Source organism: Limulus polyphemus, unplaced genomic scaffold (genome assembly GCF_000517525.1).
Source record: "Limulus polyphemus unplaced genomic scaffold, Limulus_polyphemus-2.1.2 Scaffold321, whole genome shotgun sequence".
Taxonomy (NCBI): Eukaryota; Metazoa; Arthropoda; class Merostomata; order Xiphosura; family Limulidae; genus Limulus; species Limulus polyphemus.
In genome coordinates this window covers 13,262-34,509 of record NW_013665931.1, presented here as the reverse complement: position 1 = coordinate 34,509, position 21,248 = coordinate 13,262, and the positions used below count along the sequence as shown (strand labels likewise).

Genomic DNA, 21,248 nt, shown 5'->3' with positions numbered 1-21,248 from the left:
TTTACCAAGTAGTGTTTCAGCTAAGCCTTACATTATGTTTATGTATTAAATTAGACTACAAATAGGCCTACTATTACTAACATTATAGAGTCCGTGTTTATAAAGTTTTAAGTGATAAATTTAATGTTAATTAATAAATATTATTTTGGTATTTTAACACATATATTACCTACTTGGCCTTAAAACATAAAGCAAGATAAACATTTATTACTACCAAATGTCTTATATTCTTTGTACAGTTGAAAGAGTTGAAAATTTGTGTTGGAATCTCAGCACTATATTTTCTACTTCCTGACCTAGAATACAGTGAAAAGACTCGAGTGCTATTTAAGTCTCTTTCAAGGTGCACACGTACTTTTGTTCATGATAACATTTCATTTTTCTGCATAGTTTTTACACAAAATGTGGTGATTACAGAATTACTTAGAGACTGATGAAATAAGTGAATCTAGATGCATGTCGGAGGTACAGACAAATTCGTTTTAGTTAAATTATATAATTTTCCTTAATCATTCAACAATGGTTTCCCACCATTTTTGACGGACTTTTATATTATATATTGCATACATTTTTGATAGGTTTAAAAGATAATGCATCACAATTGTCAAATTTGTTTGTATCTCAATCTATTCTTATTCAGGTATCTGTAAATGAAGCTGCTGCTCAAATCTGTAAACATATCCCTACCCTTCTGACCCGCCGGGATGAACTTTTCCCTCTGGCTCGGCAAGTGGTACGAGACAGTGGCTACCAGTATTCTAAAGGCCATTCCAGGTACTAACTTTCTGTTTTAATCTAGATTTAGTTAGTCCTTTTTTTAAATAATAATACTATTTAAATGAAGCACTGTTTTATACAACAGTATTTAAAGGTAATTCCAGGTACTAACTTTCTGTTTTAATGTAAATTTAGTTAGTCTTTTTTTTGGTAATACTAATAATACATGAGTGAAGCACCACAGTATTCTGAATAGTGACACTGACTTTCTGGTGATTTCTGCTTAATGCCATCAGCAGTTTTGGAGGATGGCACCTTATGGGAGAAATTACTGTTCTCCTGAAAAATAAATGATGGGGTTAATTTATACCTTTTTTGTATTGGGGGTGGATGTGCAGTGACAAATCTAAAGTACCAAGTTAACTCTGGTTGTCCATATGCTGTGTTATTGTTTTATGGTATTTTTAAAACATTATTATGGAGATTATTTTAAACAAAGATAATATGTTTGATGTATGTAACTTAATATAATTTCTACAATATAATTTAAGTACAAGGTTTATTGGAGTATATCAAGGATTAGATGGGAATATTTTTAATTTTTAATTGTATGTTTGAGAATCTTGTCACTAAAACTCCAAAGTATTGTTGTGTTATCACAAGATAGCTAACAAAGACACCTTACTTGTTATAATTTTGGATCGACCATGTAAATAAATAGTAAACTATTTTTAGTTTTACACCATGTGGTAAGTTATTTTTTCACAATATATATATATTCCTCAGCTCAGATTTGAATGCAAAACCTGTCACACCCCAGGCAAGTGCTCTATCAACTGAGCTAAAAGGTTAACTCGCTAGCACTTGCTAATAAGTCACTTTTTAAAACTCGTACTACTACTACAATTGTATACAGTACAAATACTTCAATCAAAGTTTGACAGGGGGTTATCCTATATCAATGTCAGGAAATACACTGTCAAAGGCCCGGCATGGCCAGGTGGTTAGGGCGCCCGACTCGCAATCTGAGGGTCGCGGGTTCGAATCCCTGTCCCACCAAACATGCTCGCCCTCTCAGCCGTGGGGGTGTTATAATGTGATGGTCAATCCCACTATTCGTTGGTAAAAGAGTAGCCCAAGAGTTGGCGGTGGGTGGTGATGACTAGCTGCCTTCCCTCTAGTCTTACACTGCTAAATTAGGGACGGCTAGCGCAGATAGACCTCGTGTAGCTTTGCGCGAAATCCATAACAAACAAACAAATACACTTTCAAAGAAATTGGTTCATTGAAGCTAAACTCATGGATGTGCCAAATAAGATTTCTAGTAGAACTTTACATTTTATCCTAATTTATCTTAGTACAGTCCTTAAATGAAAAAAAAAAAGGGTAACTTAAAAGAATGGGAAATTGAAACTAAAAGAAATAAATGTTGAATAGATTTAAATGGACGAGATGTCACATAATGATTAACATTTTATGCTAAACTTTATTAGTGTAAGTACAAAAGCTGTCCATTCCACTGAACATGCACAATTGAAAGCTATTTAAACTACTTTGTTTTTATTTTCCAAAGACTATTAAATAACTTACTTGTTTATAAAACTATGAGAAATTGGTTTTTAGGTACACTCAGGTATTCTACAATAACATGCATACAAAATAAATATTTCCTTTAAAATAAGGATCCATACATTCCCATTAAATTGATCACCTTGTGAAATGAGAAAACTTTCTGTAATTTGATTTCCTCACATTTAATTTGTTTTTCTCTGGAGTATGACCAACTGACTAAGAACACACACACACAGCTAATTTAACTGCTATAACTACTGGTAAAGCTGAAATACAAAAGCTAATACCTTTTAGACCTGAATGGTTAATAGAAATCAGTACTTATGGACTATCATTCATCTGACATCTGTACTGGATGCTTCACTTTATTGTTTTTATTTCATGATCGTATGCTTTACCAGCAGTAAGTCTGAAGACTTTTATAACACTAAAAACCAGGTTTCATGACTTGTGGTAGGTACAGCATAGATTGCGTAGCTTTGTGCTTAATGACAAACTAACTAAAGTCAAAGAACATGAGACGAAAGGAAGAAAAAATATTTTATTGAATAAAAACACTTCATTAAATTGTCTAGAATACATAGATTTGACGTATAATAAGTAAATGTCAGTGGAGGAATAGATATTTATGTAAATTTTGGCATTTGTTTCTCTCATGGCTTTACTAAATTATATGTGATGACAGTACATTGATGGCACAAATGTTCAGTGGCCTGTAGTATGATAAATGCCAAAATTTTGATTATTATTTTATTAATTATTTGTTTTGGCACAGAACTTTTCTGTAGCTAATTTTTAAATGAGACATATTTTGGAATGCTTCTTTTTCTGAACATACAAGCATTATACTTGTGCCAAATGATTTACTAAAATAATGTACGAAGTGTTTTACAACTTGGTTTGCAGTTTTGTCTGTTTTATAACACTGGATTTAGTAGTTGATTGAATTGATTATTTTTGTTTTTTTATTTCCAAATTTATGTGTGTGTGTGTGTGTATATATATATATATATGTATATATAAATTAATTATAGGTCACCTCTTTATAACACACACATGTATTTGATAATTGGTTTTTGTTTGTTTGTTTTTTAAAATTTTATAAAATGTCTATGCCTCCAAGTGTACCAACTATCTTATTTGGTGTTTGTATGTTGTTGTTGTTGTTGTTTTTTTAGAACCCTGAATCAAAACTTGTATTTGGTCTTGAAACCTCTGAATAACTTAATCAATAATATATTGCAGATTTTTGCAATATAAAAATAACAACCTGCATATTTTCATCCCAGAATTTATAATACGGTCATAACTTCTGTCATTGGACCATTTCTTTTGAATTACACAATAAAAAATAATGCAAAGTCTGATAACAAATTAATTTTTTCTTTATTCACAATCTATACAGGCTACATTCACTGGTAGGCCTAACTTCACAAACAACACTTCAACAGGAATTCTGAAACTAATGATATACTTAACTTTTATACTGAGCTCAAGTCACTTGCAAAATTTCCTCTCTAATTGATTAATAATAGACATACTGACTGAATCGCTGAATAACTAAGTAACTTGGTAACTGACAAACACATTCATTAACTTTCATGTATAACTCACTAAAACTCTTAACTTACATACAACTTATTAATTAATTCAAGTTCACATTGTCTGACATTTTTATATTGTACTCTATTTCATGAACAATCGAGATTCCACAGAAGCCTAAACTTTCATGAAACTTGTAGACTTCATACAATTATTACCCAATGTAAAAGGACTCCATCTAGTGAACAAAACATTAAAATATTTAATATATAGCCTATGACAATACATACAACTCATAATTACATATTTTGTTACAGTAATAGAGAGCAAAAAACTACATATTTTTATATTAAAATGTACAAAACAGGGAACTGTATTTTTGTATTTATCTTAAAATGCCAACAGTTGGTAATTATACATTTTTGTATGAAAACTTTTCAATACAACAGCTGGAAGTGCATATCTTTATATTAAAACACACAGTAATGAAAAAGCAAAGAACATCTGAGTGTTAGATCTGAATAGAAAGATGAACAGTTTTAAAGATGCTTTGGTGCTCTTTAATACAAAATATTGCCAATAATATGGTAAAAGAAACCTTACATTCTTATAGACTAATTGGAGGTAAATTTGTTGGATGCTGCAGTTCTCAGATGGATGCTGTTACTCAATACCAGTTAATATGTTTTAAGTTGAATCACCATAAAGTAACAAATAATTGGATATTAGATTCAATTCAAAGTCACAAACATTTACAATGGAAGAATGCTTAGCACACTTATAATTTTGTATATATATATATACATATATATTTTTTAAGCACAAGCTTCAATTGTTATTAGGGGTGTGGGTTGGCTTTGTGGTAGAACTCTGGGTTCGAATCTGTGAGATACCAAAATATTTCCTGCATCTTGAAGCTGTGGGTGTATTATTATAAGAGTGACAGTTAATTTCTTAGCATGGATGGTGGGTTCTGTTGACTAGCTGCATTCCCTCTGATCAATAGCTTAAAATTAGGAATGATACCAGATAGCCTGAGTAGCTTTGCCATAAAGATAAAATACAGATATAAATTTAATTGTTTCAGAATAAAGTCAGAATAATTTACTGTGTAACTTTTTGAGAGAAAGAAAGGGGTCAGTATTTGTGAGATTTATTTAAGAAAGTCTGTTGTAAACAGTAATTATCTCTGCGTTGAGAAACCTTATACACTTACTATTTTCTGTAGGAGTCTATCTCTGCCTCTAGTTGATTCATACTTTTCCTGTAACTCCTTATGTAATTTATAAACTCTGTTTATCACCTACAGTAGATTTATACATCCTGTATTATTCCTCAAGTAGATTATATACATCCTGTATTATTCCTAAAGTAGATTATATACATCCTGTATTATTCCTAAAGTAGAGTATATACATCCTGTAACTCCTTATGTAATTTATAAACTCTGTTTATCACCTACAGTAGATTTATACATCCTGTATTATTCCTAAAGTAGATTATATACATCCTGTATTATTCGTAAAGTAGAGTATATACATCCTGTAACTCTTTATGTAATTTATAAACTGTTTATCACCTACAGTAGATTTATACATCCTGTATTATTCCTATAGTAGATTATATACACTGTATAACTATTATTGTAGATTCATACACATCGTGTAATATATATGTAGTAGATCTTGATGCTCTAAGTCTTGTAGAAATTATTCAGTAACTGTGTAACTCTTGTAGTAAATTTATACACACTGTGTAACTGCTGTAGTATATTTATACTTATTGTATGACTCCAGTATTGTATTTTTTATGCACTGTATAACTCCCATAGTAAATTTATCACACAGTTTGACTCCAACAGTAGATTTATACAAAATGTGTAACTTCCATAGTGGATTTTTTATACAATGTGTAACTTCCACAGTAGACTTATACATGCTGTGTAACAACCACAGTAGATATATATGTGGTGTGTAATTACTATAGCAGATTTTTATACACTATACTAGATATTTGCACACTACGTAACTCCCATAGTTTTCCTCTATACACTGTGTAACTTCATATTAGGTTTATACTCATTGTGTAACTTGTGTAGTAGATTTAATAATGAAGATTTGTATAAATAATGCTTATTCCTCATGCAATCTGTTAGTTACTGTGTGACTCTCATTAATCACATACACTGTGAAAAGTGGGCTGGTGGTTAGGGTGTTCAACTCACAATGTTAGGGTCGCAACATGCTCGTCCTTTATGGTTGCTGACTGGGCCAATCATCTGGGTGTAAAAATTCTTGGCTTACAAAAAAAAATGGCTGACCCCAAACTCGATAGGATTAAGATAGAGATGAAAAAAAAACCAGTGAAAGTGAAAAATGATATTTTATTTGGTGAATATTGTGTTTAGTAGGTTTCCACAGCTAGTTCATTATATCTGTTTTGTGAAAAAATGAAGTCGTTCTGGATCTTTAAGTGGTAATTATTGTTATCTTCTGATCAAAGCAAGCTCCCTATGTAGATCAGGACAAAAACAAAATTTACTTTGTAGTTAATGTAGCTAAATTATTATCTTACTATAACAAGGAGTATGCAAAATCATAAAACAGAAACTACTAATGATTAGATTACACTGATTCATCAGTTGGATACCCTTGCTGTTATTGACATTTTATGTTAGATTTGTCTTAATCCCATTGTTCTTATGGAAGAGAAACTGCTTTTAAAAATTTCTTGTAGTTATGCTTTAGCATCCTGCATCAATAATATCTTGTTTTTGTTCTTAATGGTTCAAAACTTCAAGTGTTGACATAAAACATTGATCTGAAATCCCTGTTTCTGTAAAAGCCAACACAGAATTACTCAGTCCTAGTTAAATGATAACTGTTTCATGTTGGCAGTAATGAACTTTTAATGTTATTTTGGAATGTCTAAATAAACATTTGGATTTATTACAACCTCAGTTTTTCTCATAACTTCCAAAATGAGGACAGACCCTATGGTGTCACAAAATTGGGTAGAACATGAGAAGTTCATGATGATATGAACTTATTTAAAAACCTCCCTTCCTACCTTGATTTATACACAAAATATCCTTTATGTGATATTGTGATATTTATTCAGTTTTAGTCTTAGGTTACTTTATATAAGTGTTATCATGAGAAAATAACAAATGTGCTGTTTTTCTTGGATCTAGTATTTTTAGTTAATTTCCTGGAATGATAGCTGTTGTTATAGCCAGTTGATCTTATTTCACCAAAAAAAGCAAATTCTTCTGACCTTGTATGAAGGAAAGGAGAGAATTAATGAAGAGTAATTTGTATCATTTACACAGTAACCATGTATAGTAAACAAAGACACTTAAGATACATGATTAATGTATTAAAAAACAACTGACTTATTTATCTGATCCAGTCAGTCTATAAAACAACTTTATCTATGCATATAAAGTAGGTTTTGTCTGGTGTTACAAATTATTGTATCTTCATGGCTAAAACAAGTTTGAATAAATTTGGTAGAAGAAGTTATGTACCCCCCCTTTCATCCTCCTCTAGGAAATTACATAACCACCCATCTTCCGAGGAAGTCAGTAGCAAAATACATGAAAGTTGTATTCAATATCGCGTATAGCATGGTGCCTTTGCATTGGTCAAATGGGTCATGTGGTATGGATCAAAATAGTGGCAAGGTTGGCTCGTGTCCCCATTTATATAATCACTTTTTAAACCTAGCTTTGCATATTTTTGCTAATTAACTCACATAGGAATGTCTTTTAATTTCTTAATATAATACTCCTGACAGAAAACATACTTGTTTGATAAAAGTTTTTTTGTTTATTTTCTTTACTGTTATCAGTTCATTTAAACTTCTTTCGTGAAGAATTCAGAAGGTTTTTGATTTATTAAATTACGCGCGTGAGATGTTTTAATTTTGTGTGAATCAACATTCCATTCAGAAATTCAAGTAATGTATCTTGACGTTTGGAATTGTGAAGTAAACTTGATGGGCCTTCTATTCGGCAGCTAGAACATAATGACCAGTTTGGATGATACTTACAGGTCGCAGAGCTATAACAGGTCTTTTGATGAGGAAAATTGCAAACACCCTAGGCTTGATCCAAGCCCTAACAGTATAACAGACAAAGCTCAACTTGAAGAAGAACGAAAGAAACGTCAGGTAAGGTGTTCTTGTGAGAGGTTACACTGGAGTGGGAAATATTATCTTTCTGATTGAACCTGACTTTTGAAACCTGGGAAGATATTTCTGTATTATCTTTCATAAGCTAATTTTTTCATTTCAAATAATCCAGTATGCCTTATATTGGATTTGAAATATTTTGAAACAAAGAAAAATCTAGTTGTGAATGATGTCAGTATATATTTTTTTCACTACTAAATGCATTGCTGTAATGAATGGATTCATCAGACTGGAAGTGGTACTGCTTTATGGAATTTTTGTCTCCAAAGTTTAAATTGTACTTTTAGGAAAAACTATTTTCTCACCAAAAATTTGTGAACAAAGCAACAGTGAACGTTTGACTGCAATCATCATATGCATTTGCATATCAGTAAAATCTTCATAATTTTTTTAAATGCATTATTCAGTCATAAACAGAGGGGCAGCTGTCATTGATATTTTTACTTATTAGAAATAAAACAAAGTTGTTTAGTTATTGGAAGTACAAATACACCACGGTATGTTTTTTTCTATTGTTGGAGTTTATAAAACATTTGACATGAAGGTCTCGTTACTTTGACAAATTAATGATGCCTTTGCCTTCTTCCACACTTTACAGTATTTAATGTCTCAGAGATTATCGCTGTGTTTTAGTGATAATTAAAATGAATAATCTTGCAATATTCATTTCATAATGAAAATATAAATTTCATAGAATAACATTGAAAACTTAAGTATATGCAAAGCTCAGTAGAATATTGTCATATAAATTTTCAATAAGTTAAAAACCTCATAGGGCTTATGCAAATTTTAGAGAGAAGGAAAACTTTGTTGTCAAATATTCATTCTTAATATCATGTTCTTAACAAATTATGAAACAAAATTTGATTCTCATTTCACTTTCAAAATCTAACTTTACAATGGAAAAACACTGTAATATTTTTTTACAAATACACAAGAATTATAATGGTAGGCCCATGCCTACTTAAAGAGAACATTTATCAGTTTAATTTGTCAACACTGAGGAACAGTTATATATTTCTCACTCTTCTCCAAACTAATGAAAAAATTAATTTTTTTTCAAATTATTAGTTATTATTAAGTTTCTTAGTTTCAAGATAATATTCTGTGGAAATATGAATGTAGTTGAATATATTAAAGTTTAAAGAAAACGATTATGAGGCTAGTTCAGCTGTGATGTCATTATATGGAATGAGAAAATTAGTCTAATAACCCCATTAATACTCAAGGAAAGGTAAAAAATAAATACTTTTTAAATACAAACAATTTCAGGACAGATTAGAGTTCATAGCTGAACAGCTGAAGACTTTAGGTCATCAGCAAGAAGAAATGAAGATTCGACTGCAGCAGGCTCGGGAGATTCAGGATTACACTGGAGCCAATCAAATCCAACCTCAGCTTGAACAGATCTCAACACAACAAATGCAGCTGATAAATGAACAAAGTGAACTTAATAAACAGCTGAGAAAAATTGAAAGGTATGAAAGAAATCATGCATGTTTTTGTGATCTAGATTATGTCATGTAAAGAGGTACTTAGCAGATGTTCTTAAATGCTTTGTGTATTATCAAGTATTCATTTATCTTCTCTCTCAGTATTGGTAAGTTTCATTTCATTCCATACGCAAATTATTTTAAAATGCTTTACCTCCATCCTTAGTCTGTTTGACGATAAATTAAATTTTATAAATCTTGAGCTTTTTATTCCTACCCAGTGGGTTAAAAAATGTTTTGTGATTTTTAAACTTATCTTAAGTGGATAGGTCATTATGAAAGCTTGTGCAGTCAGATGAACCTTGGATGTACACAGAATATAAAAAGTACTTGTTATTCCACAGGTAAAAGAATACTGTCAAAAATCTTGTAGAGGGACAGCTGTTTTATTGAATATAATATCCATTATGCACTTAAAAATATTTACTGCTGATATTGATTTCTGTAATTATTTTCTGTTGTCTAAAGTGTCATCTTTATAATTTACGTGTATTTGAAATGTTGATCTTAATTGGGTCAAAATCATGAGCCATTTATTACACTATAACCTTGAATATACTTAAATTTATGCAACTAAAGTACAGTGCAAGTAAAAAGTTATTCTTTCATAGCCTTTAGATTTAATATTAAAGCTTAAAGATTTCATTGTCTCCAAAGTAATCATGTATCCAAGACAGAGTTGGTCTTTATAGTGAAGTTTTACTTGGTCACTAAACATTTTGGGAGGTAAACTGTACATAATTTCCAAATACTGGTGTCACACATAAATAACATTTGAGTAAAGACTCAACATAAAAATTTGACATAGCTAATAAAAAATTATAATAAATAACAGCCCTATACTTCACAAAAATGTGGCAAGGTAGAACCACCTGTCATTAGTTGTACTCGTTTTAGCTTTACCTCTCTCATTTGACACTGTTAAGCTAGCTTGACCTCCCTGATCTGAGGCTGTTATGCTAGTTTGACCTCCCTGATCTGAAACTCTTATGCTAGCTTGACCTCCCTGATCTAAAACTCTTATGCTAGCTTAACCTCTCTGATCTGAAGCAGTTATGCTAGCTTGACCTCCTTAATCTGAATCTGTTATGCTAGCTCGACCTCTCTGATCTGAAGCAGTTATGCTAACTTGACCTCCCTGATCTGATGTTGATATGCTAGATTGACCTCCATGATCTTAAGCTGTTATGCTTGCTTTACCTCCCTGTTTGGAAGCTCTTATGTTAGATCTGATCCTGATCCTGATCTGATGCTGTTGCCTGTCTTCATTTGTCATCATCATCAGAAACAATAATATATTAGCTTATGAACATTCAAACAGGAGTGACACTTTGAACTTCTTCGTATAGATTCACCTCGCATTATGCTGTATTTGTGCATCTGTTAGTAGACATGTACAATCTGCATTAAGAGAAGAAGAAAAAAACGAAAAATGTATGTGTTCAATTCAAGTACTATTTTGCCAAAACACATAAAAAATCATAATTTATGTGTATCATAATTTTTTGTGGCTGTTTGTTGGTAATTGTAATTAGTTGTACTTAAACTGAATCAATTTGTTCTGCCTCTTCAACTTAGGCAAGAAAACTAACTTAAGTAAATATACAGTGACGAGTAATAAACGAAACTGTGAAAATGCGCAGAACCTAGTCTTCCTTAAATCCAAAATGATTCATCATTCAAGATTCCCGTAATATCTTAAATTACGTTGAAACTGTATTTGAAATGGAAAGTGAGCTTATTAGATTTCGCAAAATTTTCTTATAAATAAAAAACCAAACATTCTATTAGAGACTCTACGAAAGTATGCTACTAAGATCGCAACAAGAGATTTGGGGGGGGGGGGGCTCGAGAAACCTTGGACTCTACTAACTACACGACAAAAAGAAAGTAATTTAAACTTTTTTAAAACCTCTCATCAAACATACGACAACGATTCTTCACGTGTAAGAAGATGATATGAAATACAGGTGTTTCAAACTAACTATTGACATAACCTAACGAAAGCAACTGCTATAATGTACCTTTTTCGGACATTAAAATAGGTGTGTTTCAACCCGAGATGTGTTAGAGCATAAAACTTTTTAAGTTTTATATAGAGAGAACAAAGAACTTTTAATTATAAGTTTCCTTTTTTAATACAATATCTCGTATCAAATTCCTGTTTGGTATGTTGAACATTAAAATGGCCAAAAATTAATCACTTTTTAACATATAAATATCATTAGAATCCTTACCAATTAATTTTATACTTTATGTTTATCAGCAAGTAAAATACCCGCAATGTATTGGTTCAGTTTAGATGTAACTATGAAGCAGATGTAATATTGACACCAGCAGTAAGTCTGGTGGTTTACAACCTTAAAAGGCCTAGCATGGCCAGGTGGTTAGGACGCTAGACTCGCAATCTGCGGGTTCGAATCCCTATTTCACCAAACATTCTAGCCATGGAGGCGTTATAACGTGACGGTCAATCCTACTATTCGTTGGTAAAAGAATAGCTCAAGAGTTGACAGTTGGTGGTGTTGACTAGCTGCCTTCCCTGTAGTCTTTCACTGCCAAATTAGGGACGACTAGCGCAGATAGCCCTCGTGTAGCTTTGCTCGAAATTCAAAACAAGTATGATGCTACAAATCGGGTTTCGATACCTGCACTGAGCAGATTACTGATAGCCTGTTGTGTAGATTTGTGCTTAACAACAAAAAACAACCCCAACCCTCACATAATTGTACCCCGACCATGTTAATCTTGTAATGGTACTAGTAAAAATAATACAAAATGAGAAATCCCCTCCCCAGTGGTTCAACGGTAAGCTTGATAATACATTTCAAAGTAAGCTCCCCCCCCCTTTGAAATGCTAATAAATACGTATTTAAAACTAACCAGCACACAGCAATATAACCACGAGTGTGTTTTGTCTCCACGGGAAAGTGTTTATTGGAGCTTGTTTAATTCCAGTTGTTTCTTTGTTTTTAAAAAGGCTTAAGAAAAACAAACAAAACAAAACTTGTTTAATACCTTTAAGTGTATGAATTGCACACAATTTCGCCCCCCGGTGGCACAGCTGTATATCTGCGGACTTACAACTCTAGAATCCGGGTTTCGATACCCGTGGTGGGCAAAGCACAGATAGCCCATTGTGTAGCTTTATGCTTAATTATAAAGAAACAAATAATGCACACAATTTAGTCCAGTATTTCCCTTTCTTTGGGGCAAGTTGTAGAGTAACGAGCTACTACGTCTCAACCCTTTCCTGGTGTTTCGTACTTAATATATTTGTATACCACGCATTCAAGAAGTTAGTAGTGGTTCAGTCACTGACAATACACGGTTATGTACCTGATATAAGCTTTACCGTTTCTTTGTAACCAACTGCAGGCTGCCCAATAAATTGAGATTAGTGGTTTAATTGGCCAACACTTAAGTCTCTTTTTATGTAGTTTACGTAGTCGTGTCATGACAGTAGTTTATCCTTTGAAGTGATATGTGCTGAGATGAAGAATCTATTATGGTATGGAAACAGCTGGTGGAAAGAAAAATTATGATTAAGTGGCGTTTTATAGAAATAGGATTTTATCATAATTATACATACATACAGAGGGTTCCTTAAGTTATATTAATGCTATTTTTTAACATGCAGATCATCAAATTATGTGACAAACTCAGCCGATGTAAAGTCGCGGTAGGACGGAATGTATCAGAACTATATTTTGACATTGTTTGGCGTCACGTAGGTATGAAAATTAGTCGCATATGGGAAAGGTATGTAACAGCTCTTTCCGACGTAAGATATTCGTACACTCCGACCACAAAAATGTGTTCAGATCGTGATTTAGAGTTTTCAACACGGGAATATCCTTTATGTTTAACGTCATTGGCAAACAAAGGAATGTGGATCAACTTGGGTCACAAAGACCATCCAGAAGGAGACTTGCACAAGTCATAACCAAGCTGTGGTAAGCAAAGTGCGATGTCTTGTTACAGGTAATGATTCACGAACGCGAAGGTCAGTGGCAAAAACCGTCCACATGTCTCAAGTTATAATACATAACATAATCAAAAAGAATCTTTGTCTGGAAAAGAGGTCAATAGGGTATAACTTCACAAAGATGAGGCTTCCAGTCTTTCTTTCTGTTGAACTATTAAATACCTGAACCAGCTGGAGAATGAAATTTGTATTCTTGCTATTTCTCACGCCTAGATATTTCTGTGTGATCAGACTGCTGAAATGGGCGCTGAGAAACCATCTTCCTCGTATATTAGATAAATTATGGAAAGCTGGCAGGGAGGAGTAGTGTGCTTTTGGACATGACAACCTTACGACGGAGCCGTTTGCGATGGAAACTATTCTGCAGGGCTACTGTAAAGATGCACAGTCTTTAGATAGAGTATGGCTAGACGTGGACTCTAACGACGTAAAACACCAAATTCGTTTTAATATAACGTACTCAACCTCTATAAACCATTAAAAGCATTTTGCATGTTTTTGTTCAGTACAAAGGTACACAATGAGTGATCTGCCCTATGCCCACTGCAAGTGTCAAAACCAGATTTTTATTGTTATATGTATAAGCTCTCACATTTAAAGTAATGTCCTGGAAAATTATTAAGTTTAGTGGCCATTATTTTCTGGTGGAAAGACTGTTTTGTATTTATTGTGTGATTGGAAAAAGTTTTAAAAGTGGCTTTTTAAATAATGTCTAGTTTTTTTAAACGTCTACAAAACAGTAAGGTCAGAGACTGATATAGATAAGAACCGTCTGATCTGTTCTCTTCACATGAAAGCAGCATTCAGCAATACGTTTAAAATATATATACAGACAAACATACATACATACTTGATTCTCGTGTCGTGATTGATTAAAGAAATATCAGTTGACATAATCAACTGTGATTACCGAGTATACGTGCTTCAAGTCACGTCGGCCTGTTTACCTCTGTCGACAATCCAGTGCGGTAGTGGATCGTCTGGCTTTCAACGGCCAAGTACATTAATTATCTGTTATTATTATTCGATGCAACGGACTGGTAGATTTATATTATATTTAAGTGGTTAATCATACATGAAATTCCACAAACATATTGATTGAATGATGATTTAAGTAATTCCACTGATAACGACAAAATTTTTAGTTCTGTCTGATAGCTTGTTTCTCTTACAACGTAATAATATATGAACAGCTAGAATGGCGTCATAACATGCAGGTCAGCACTTATGTAGCGCCATCTATTTGCCAGTGTTATAAGCATATTTATTCTTATGTCAGTTGAGTTGAAATACAAACAAAATGTTAAAACCTCTGTAAGGAAAAAGAGACTCAAGTGATCAGTATTGTGATCATCGACCTTTGTCATTGACCGCTTAATTATTTTTTCCTTTACAAAGATTTTAACCACTTCTTCGGCCCCCAGTGGCACAGCGGTATGTCTGCGGACTTAACGTTAGAATCCGAGTTTCGATACCCATGGTGGGCAGAGCACAGATAGCCCATTGTGTAGCTTTCTGCTTAATTACAAACAAACAAACAAAACACTTCTTCGTATTTTCTGATTTGATCACACCACGCCTTTCTTTGTTTGATAGCCCCTCCCCAGTAGCACAGCGGTATGTCTGCCTACTTATAACGCTAGAATCCGAGTTTCGATACCCGTGGTGAGCAGAGCGCAGATAGCCTATTGTGTAGCTTTGTGCTTAACTTCAAACTAATTGGTTTGATATATATATATAGTTTTTCTGTTGAATATGTAACTTTGAACATTTTTAATTTTCACGATCCACATACACGAAAATACGAATGTATAAATTCATATGGGCAAGAGCTACCTGCCAAGGAAAAGATCCATTTTGTTTATTTTTACTTCATTACAAATATATACACTAAACATATATTTGTGTGTGTTTTATCAATCGTATTTTATTTCCAGTAGATTGAAAGTTAAATAATTATTACACACACGTTATCGGGAATGTAAAACATAAAGTGGATATCAAAACGTCATCTAGCTGAAGAACATATTTCAATCAAATTGGGACCTGTCATAGGCTGTGGGTCTTACACTTCTAAATTAAGGAACGTTAACGCAGGAAGCCCACGTTTAACTTTGCGCAAAATTCGACAAAGGAACAAATCAATCAAATCATGATTCTTGCCAGAAATTCCATTTACTTCAAATTTCTTGTTCAGTATTTTGATTTTGAGAGAAAAGAGAAGATTGTATCAGTGAATAATAATCCCGCATTCTCTCAAAACTCTCATTAAATTTGGTTTTATTTAAATTGTGTCTACTAGATAGTTAGGCATGTTAGTAGGTATACAAATAACATTTTATATTGCACGAATTATGTTAATTAGTGAGACGAGAAGCACAACCTGTTTGAAGTTGAACGTCTTTGGATTTTGGTGTCACAAAATTTTACTTTTATACACACGTATAAAAAAAACTGGAATATGTTATCACTGCATTACCTCAGTTTATCTATGTCCGTTAATTACTACTCTATGACAAATCTATTTACAGTTTTAATAAGTTTGTTTTAGTGCTAAGCAACACAATGGGCTATCTGCGCCCGGACCACCACTGGGAAACCGAATTACAGTCTGTAAAATATCTCTAAATCCGCCCTTAGAGAAAGGGGAGAGAGTGAAAAAAAGCTTGTGTAGTCGCATTGCACACACAGTCTAAATATTACAAAAAACGTTAAGTATATGTGCTGTTCATGTAGTTGAATATACATCTATACAGGTAGATGATTTAACAATACTCTTCACATAAATTTTGGAAACTAATCAAACATGAATTTCGCCCTCTTATGGCCTTGGTGTTGAAGGGAAATATAAGTAAGAGCAAAAAACACTGATTTAAATTAAGTTTAAAAAAAAAGAAGAAAGAAAGCAGTTCACACACGTTCATCAAGTTAAACTTATGACCATATATGTTGGCCAGATAGTTGACCCCTGGCTTGACCTTATGTTCCCAATGTATTCATTTCCCAAGATATTTGAAAGACCCGTTTCATTCCAACTTTCTAACTTTAACCACGTGATTGACACCAACATAGGTTCAGTTTCAAAGCTGGGTTGTTTAGACAAGCTTTGTCGTCAGTTAACTAGTATCAGAGGTTGTATTGATGTCAGTATTGTGATATAAAAGTAGTAAATAAAAACAAGTGGTAGAAACATGACTTGTGGAACTTGAATAAATATATATATATATATATATAGTGTTGAAATTACCCATAATGCCCGAGAAAAAAGCTCGTATATTTGGTTCTTTTCATATAAAATACCGACAAGACATGTCTATACATACATCATTGATCTTTTAATTATTGTTTTGCCAGTCCTTTACCAGGGTTTAAGACGATTGTATCATTTTAATCTGGTTATAGATAGTGTTATATTATTTTGTTATATTAAACTGAGATCGAGGCGCGAGTTGTCTATCGTCCTGACTTGTTTGTGACGTGTTATTTTCGATTAGTGCACAGTTGTGTTAAATGTCATGAATGCACCATTTTCCTGCACTTGGAAATATTGCATCCACGATGGAACTATCGAAACGGCCAAAACAGTGTATTATCATTAAGTACGTAGTACTTGATAGAAGGAATCGTGATGAAACAAAATGGCGGCCATAAAAATCGCCCGTTTAAAACCACCTTTAAAATTTTTCAATAATAACAATGAATATTGCATAATGTTGGCTGAGCACAACTAAAGCTTATTGTACTTATAAAGCTGCCGAAATCGCTATATACGTATTTATGGAGTTAATCAGAATTTCACTATTTCAACGAATATTCATCTAAGTAACTGACTTTTCCAGACAAGCATACATAAAAAATGACGAACCTTATCCCTCTAATTCTTTCACATAACTCTTCCGTCTGTGAACCAGTGATTCCCTTCTTGTACCGAATAAGATACTAGTGTGTATGATATATATATAACGGACGATGCGCTACTTTGGACATATAATTACATTTGGGGGTAGATCGGTAGAGCTCCTGATGAATAATAAAATCGAATCGGGTATACGCGCGCTCCACACTTGATATTGCTGGCGCACAAAAATATAGCTAATAAAAGGAAACAAACAAATACAATAAGAAATAATGTTTCATTTTATAAAGACAAGTAGGGATATATATCCATAAATCGTTTAAACTCTGCACAGAGGCGTGTTATCTGTTTCGCATGTAAATTATGACTATATTACAGTATTTCGTGATGTAACCCTTTTTATTTACAATGTCGCATAACTTTTCAATCTAACCAAAATTATGATAATATATTATAACACAGATAGCTTGCTGATAAACTGGGCCGGTGAAAGCTACTTCTGTATAGTCCCAATTGAAATCTTTAATCAAAATTATACACTCCTGAGGCCTAAATTTTATAACTTCCGCACCATTGATATTTTATCTGGTTTAAACATACGGGAGAAACGTCTCATAGCAAGAAGTATGGCATATATGTTTTTTCAGTTTGAATTTTTGTCAGGTGCAAACAATGGAATTAAAATGTACTTTAAGCCAAAGTTAAATGCTTTTTTCAATGAAATTTCAAAAGAAATGTTAGCCTATTGCTCTTGGCGCCATCTTTTAATTACACTGTGTAAAAGTTGCAAAATATTATTAAAAAGCTTGGTTTATAATATTGATGAAAAATAACACTGAAATTATTAAATAAAAAAGTAAACATGGGTGAAATTATGTATTCAAAATTCAAGTTTTTATATCCTCTATGTTTGCGAAAACGAAGTTTAAATTGTAATTTAATCAGTAAAGGAGTATACAAAAAAATGATGATACACAAAGTAGCAGAGCCAGAATATACAGGGTGTTTCATAAATTGATTGGTTACAAATTCTTTTTAATCTTCATCTCCTGCAGGTTAATATTTAAGTACATGTGAACAGTGCACAAGAAAGAAGCATAAACTGAAAAAGGTTCAATCACTTATGATGCTGTAAACCAAATATTATCCACACAGAAGGGGGTGAAGTGTGAGGCAACTAACTTTTGGACCATGCTGTATTATAACTATAGTTGAAGTGATTTTATATTAGGTTGTCCATAGGTTTTTAAATATATTATATTGCCTTGCTCTGTCAGAAAGTTATTTTTTTTTAATCTTCCAGTATTTACCTAAGCATACAATATTTTACAGGATTCTTTGTCACAAAGATTTACCATCGAAATAATTTAATGCTTTGATTTACAGGAGATTAATTTGATATGAGAAATCCAGAAATCTCAAATGTGATTTGAGAAATACTAAAATCCAGGGTTCGATTGCCTGCATTGGACAGAACGTAAATAGCCCACTGTGTAGCTTTGTGCTAAAATACAAACAAAAAAAAAACAGCTCTACGGACTGAAAAATAAATTAATAATAAAAATTTTTTTAAGATTTGGACAACGGTAAAGTGAAATACACCATGTTGACATGTGTGTCCTTTTTTTATATTATCATTAAAGTTTTAACTGGGTTTGTTCTGCTTATTGTTTTTGAAATCATAGAATTTATCTCTTTGATGTTGATCCTTTCCTCTTCTTTTTTTTTTTTTTGAATTATATTTTTATTAGGCAATATTCTTTTGGAAGAGGGTATAGCCAAATGTCTACATGTTCAGAACCAGAAAAAGTGGATACAGATGATACAGGTTGGTAATCAGATATATGCTCTAAAAATGAAAAAAATGAAATGAGTTGTTAGCTTTCTTGCATGTGTTCTTTATAAACACGAAAAAAAAAAAGAATATATATTGATGTAATGTATTCTATCATTAGATGGCTTGTTTTGGATTACTTGGAAAAGTACAGCTCAGAAAATGATAACAGATTCATTTATTTCTTCTTTTATGCTTGTTATAGGTTACTGTCACTTGTACAGTTGTAGGCCTTATTTCACAAGTAGCTTTTTAACTTTCAAAATAAATTTACCTGCTAATACTAGTATTACCATGACTAACATACAAATATACTTACTTGTAAATTGTACAGTTTCATGGCTAAGATCGAGTAACTGAACATATGTGATAACTAGCATTGATCTGAATACTTCTCTAATCACCGAATAAACTGAAAAGTGACTAGTTGCTTTACTGATTCTCATAGTTTTAATGTAGCCTTGTTTCAAGATAGTTTCACAAAGTCTTTTGATCATTAACAGCCATGAGCAGTCTAGTCATTTTAGGACTACTTTTACAAAGTTACTTAATCTTAATGACACATGCTCTCTAGTAAACACCTAAATTAAAATAATGAAAATTTAGCTTACAACACTGCCCCATCCTGGATTATAAATTCTCGTCTGAGGTCCAGAGTATACAGATGGGATGACCTCTTGCTCCTTATCATCACTGACAGCTCCTTCTTCATGGAAGAAGTCTCAACTGAACCCCTGGACTCCTCGGCAGGTTGACTTTTCACTTGCACATTCTTTTCTAGAATTAACCAATTGGCTGTTCTCTCACTGATGTACTTCCAAAAATGATCATGGTGAATGACTTTTGGTTTGAACCACCTGTCTTTCTAGATTCTCTAAACCACACCATTAATTCATTTCAGTACAACATATGACCCTTCCCTACATCTGCTTAACTTTGAAGTTTGTTTTTCTTTGTGACAGAAATTGTTTAGCCATACATGTCACATTGATGAAATCTGGTCTTATTAGCATTGATATTATAGTGACCTTTCATTTTATTTCCAGCTGATTTAAGCCTTTTCATTATTCTTCAGATCTGTGAGACCTCTTCCAACCACCATTTCCTCAGCACATGCTGGAGTATTTGTTTAGTTCCAGTATGCCACTAGATATAGATTTATTGTTGATAAATTTTGGTACGAGTATTTAACTTCTTGGTGATATGATGACCACCCTCCCTAATTTCCAGCTGAACTTTACCTCATAAAACCGGCTAGTTCTTATCTTTTTGATGTATGGCTAGTTTTTTGTTGTATTTTTTTATTTGGTTGACTCAAAGGTACATCCTCCGGGTATTTTCTACTTGGCTTAATAACAGTTATTGATTACTTGCAATTGTTGCTGTAACAGCCATATCTCCCACAATTATAACAGTTTCTTCTCTCTCTAGCATCCTTTGGGAGGAGTTCTTATTCCATACAGGCTTTAATCTATAGTTCCTCGCAATATGTCCATTCAAGTTACCCTTGAAACATCTATTTTCTTTTGGTCTAGTTCTTCCATTCTGTGTAATTAGCTGATTAATTAATTATTTCATTCTTCTAGACTGTTGCTAGGGCGAGTTAATGTTTTAATACTAGAGGATCTGATAATCCCATACCCAAAACATCTAGATGTGCTTTTTTAATTTATTTGCAACTTTAATGGATTCAAGATCCATCATCAACTGCAGAGCTTCCTTTAAAGATGTACATGTACTTTTCTTCATCCTAATTCTCGTATCCTCTTCAGTTATGACATTTATAAATTGGTCACATGCCAACAAATCCATCATTTCACAAAAAGCACCTAGAAAATATTGTTGCGTCAGCGAGTCACATGACCACCGTGACGCAACGTTTCTAGAACTATCATGTACTTTGGCGAATGTTCAAGTTCTTACTAGAAATAGGGTACGCTGGTATATAAAAGAGGGGAATGTAATGTGTGTGTAGTCAGTGAGTAATTGAACTGCAGTAACAGGGTATTGTTGAAGTTAACGTTCGTTCGTTATAGTGTTTGTTATAACTCG

At 32.8% G+C, this 21,248-nt stretch overlaps 1 protein-coding gene across 10 annotated transcripts in view; it reads left to right on the top strand.

Annotated features, from left to right (window-relative positions):
• LOC106457358 (NGFI-A-binding protein 1-like) overlaps nucleotides 1-21,248 on the top strand; it is a 165,520-nt gene that overhangs the window by 136,480 nt on the left and 7,792 nt on the right. For 8 of the 10 annotated variants that reach the window (XM_022383250.1, XM_022383256.1, XM_013916770.2 and 5 more), the window contains 4 exons: nucleotides 641-774; nucleotides 7,869-8,004; nucleotides 9,298-9,503; nucleotides 19,114-19,190. In XM_022383250.1, the coding sequence (XP_022238958.1) occupies nucleotides 641-774; nucleotides 7,869-8,004; nucleotides 9,298-9,503; nucleotides 19,114-19,190 (553 nt within the window). The remainder of the gene's footprint in view (nucleotides 1-640; nucleotides 775-7,868; nucleotides 8,005-9,297; nucleotides 9,504-19,113; nucleotides 19,191-21,248) is intronic. The other 2 variants (XM_022383254.1, XM_022383251.1) reach the window with 1 other exon arrangement.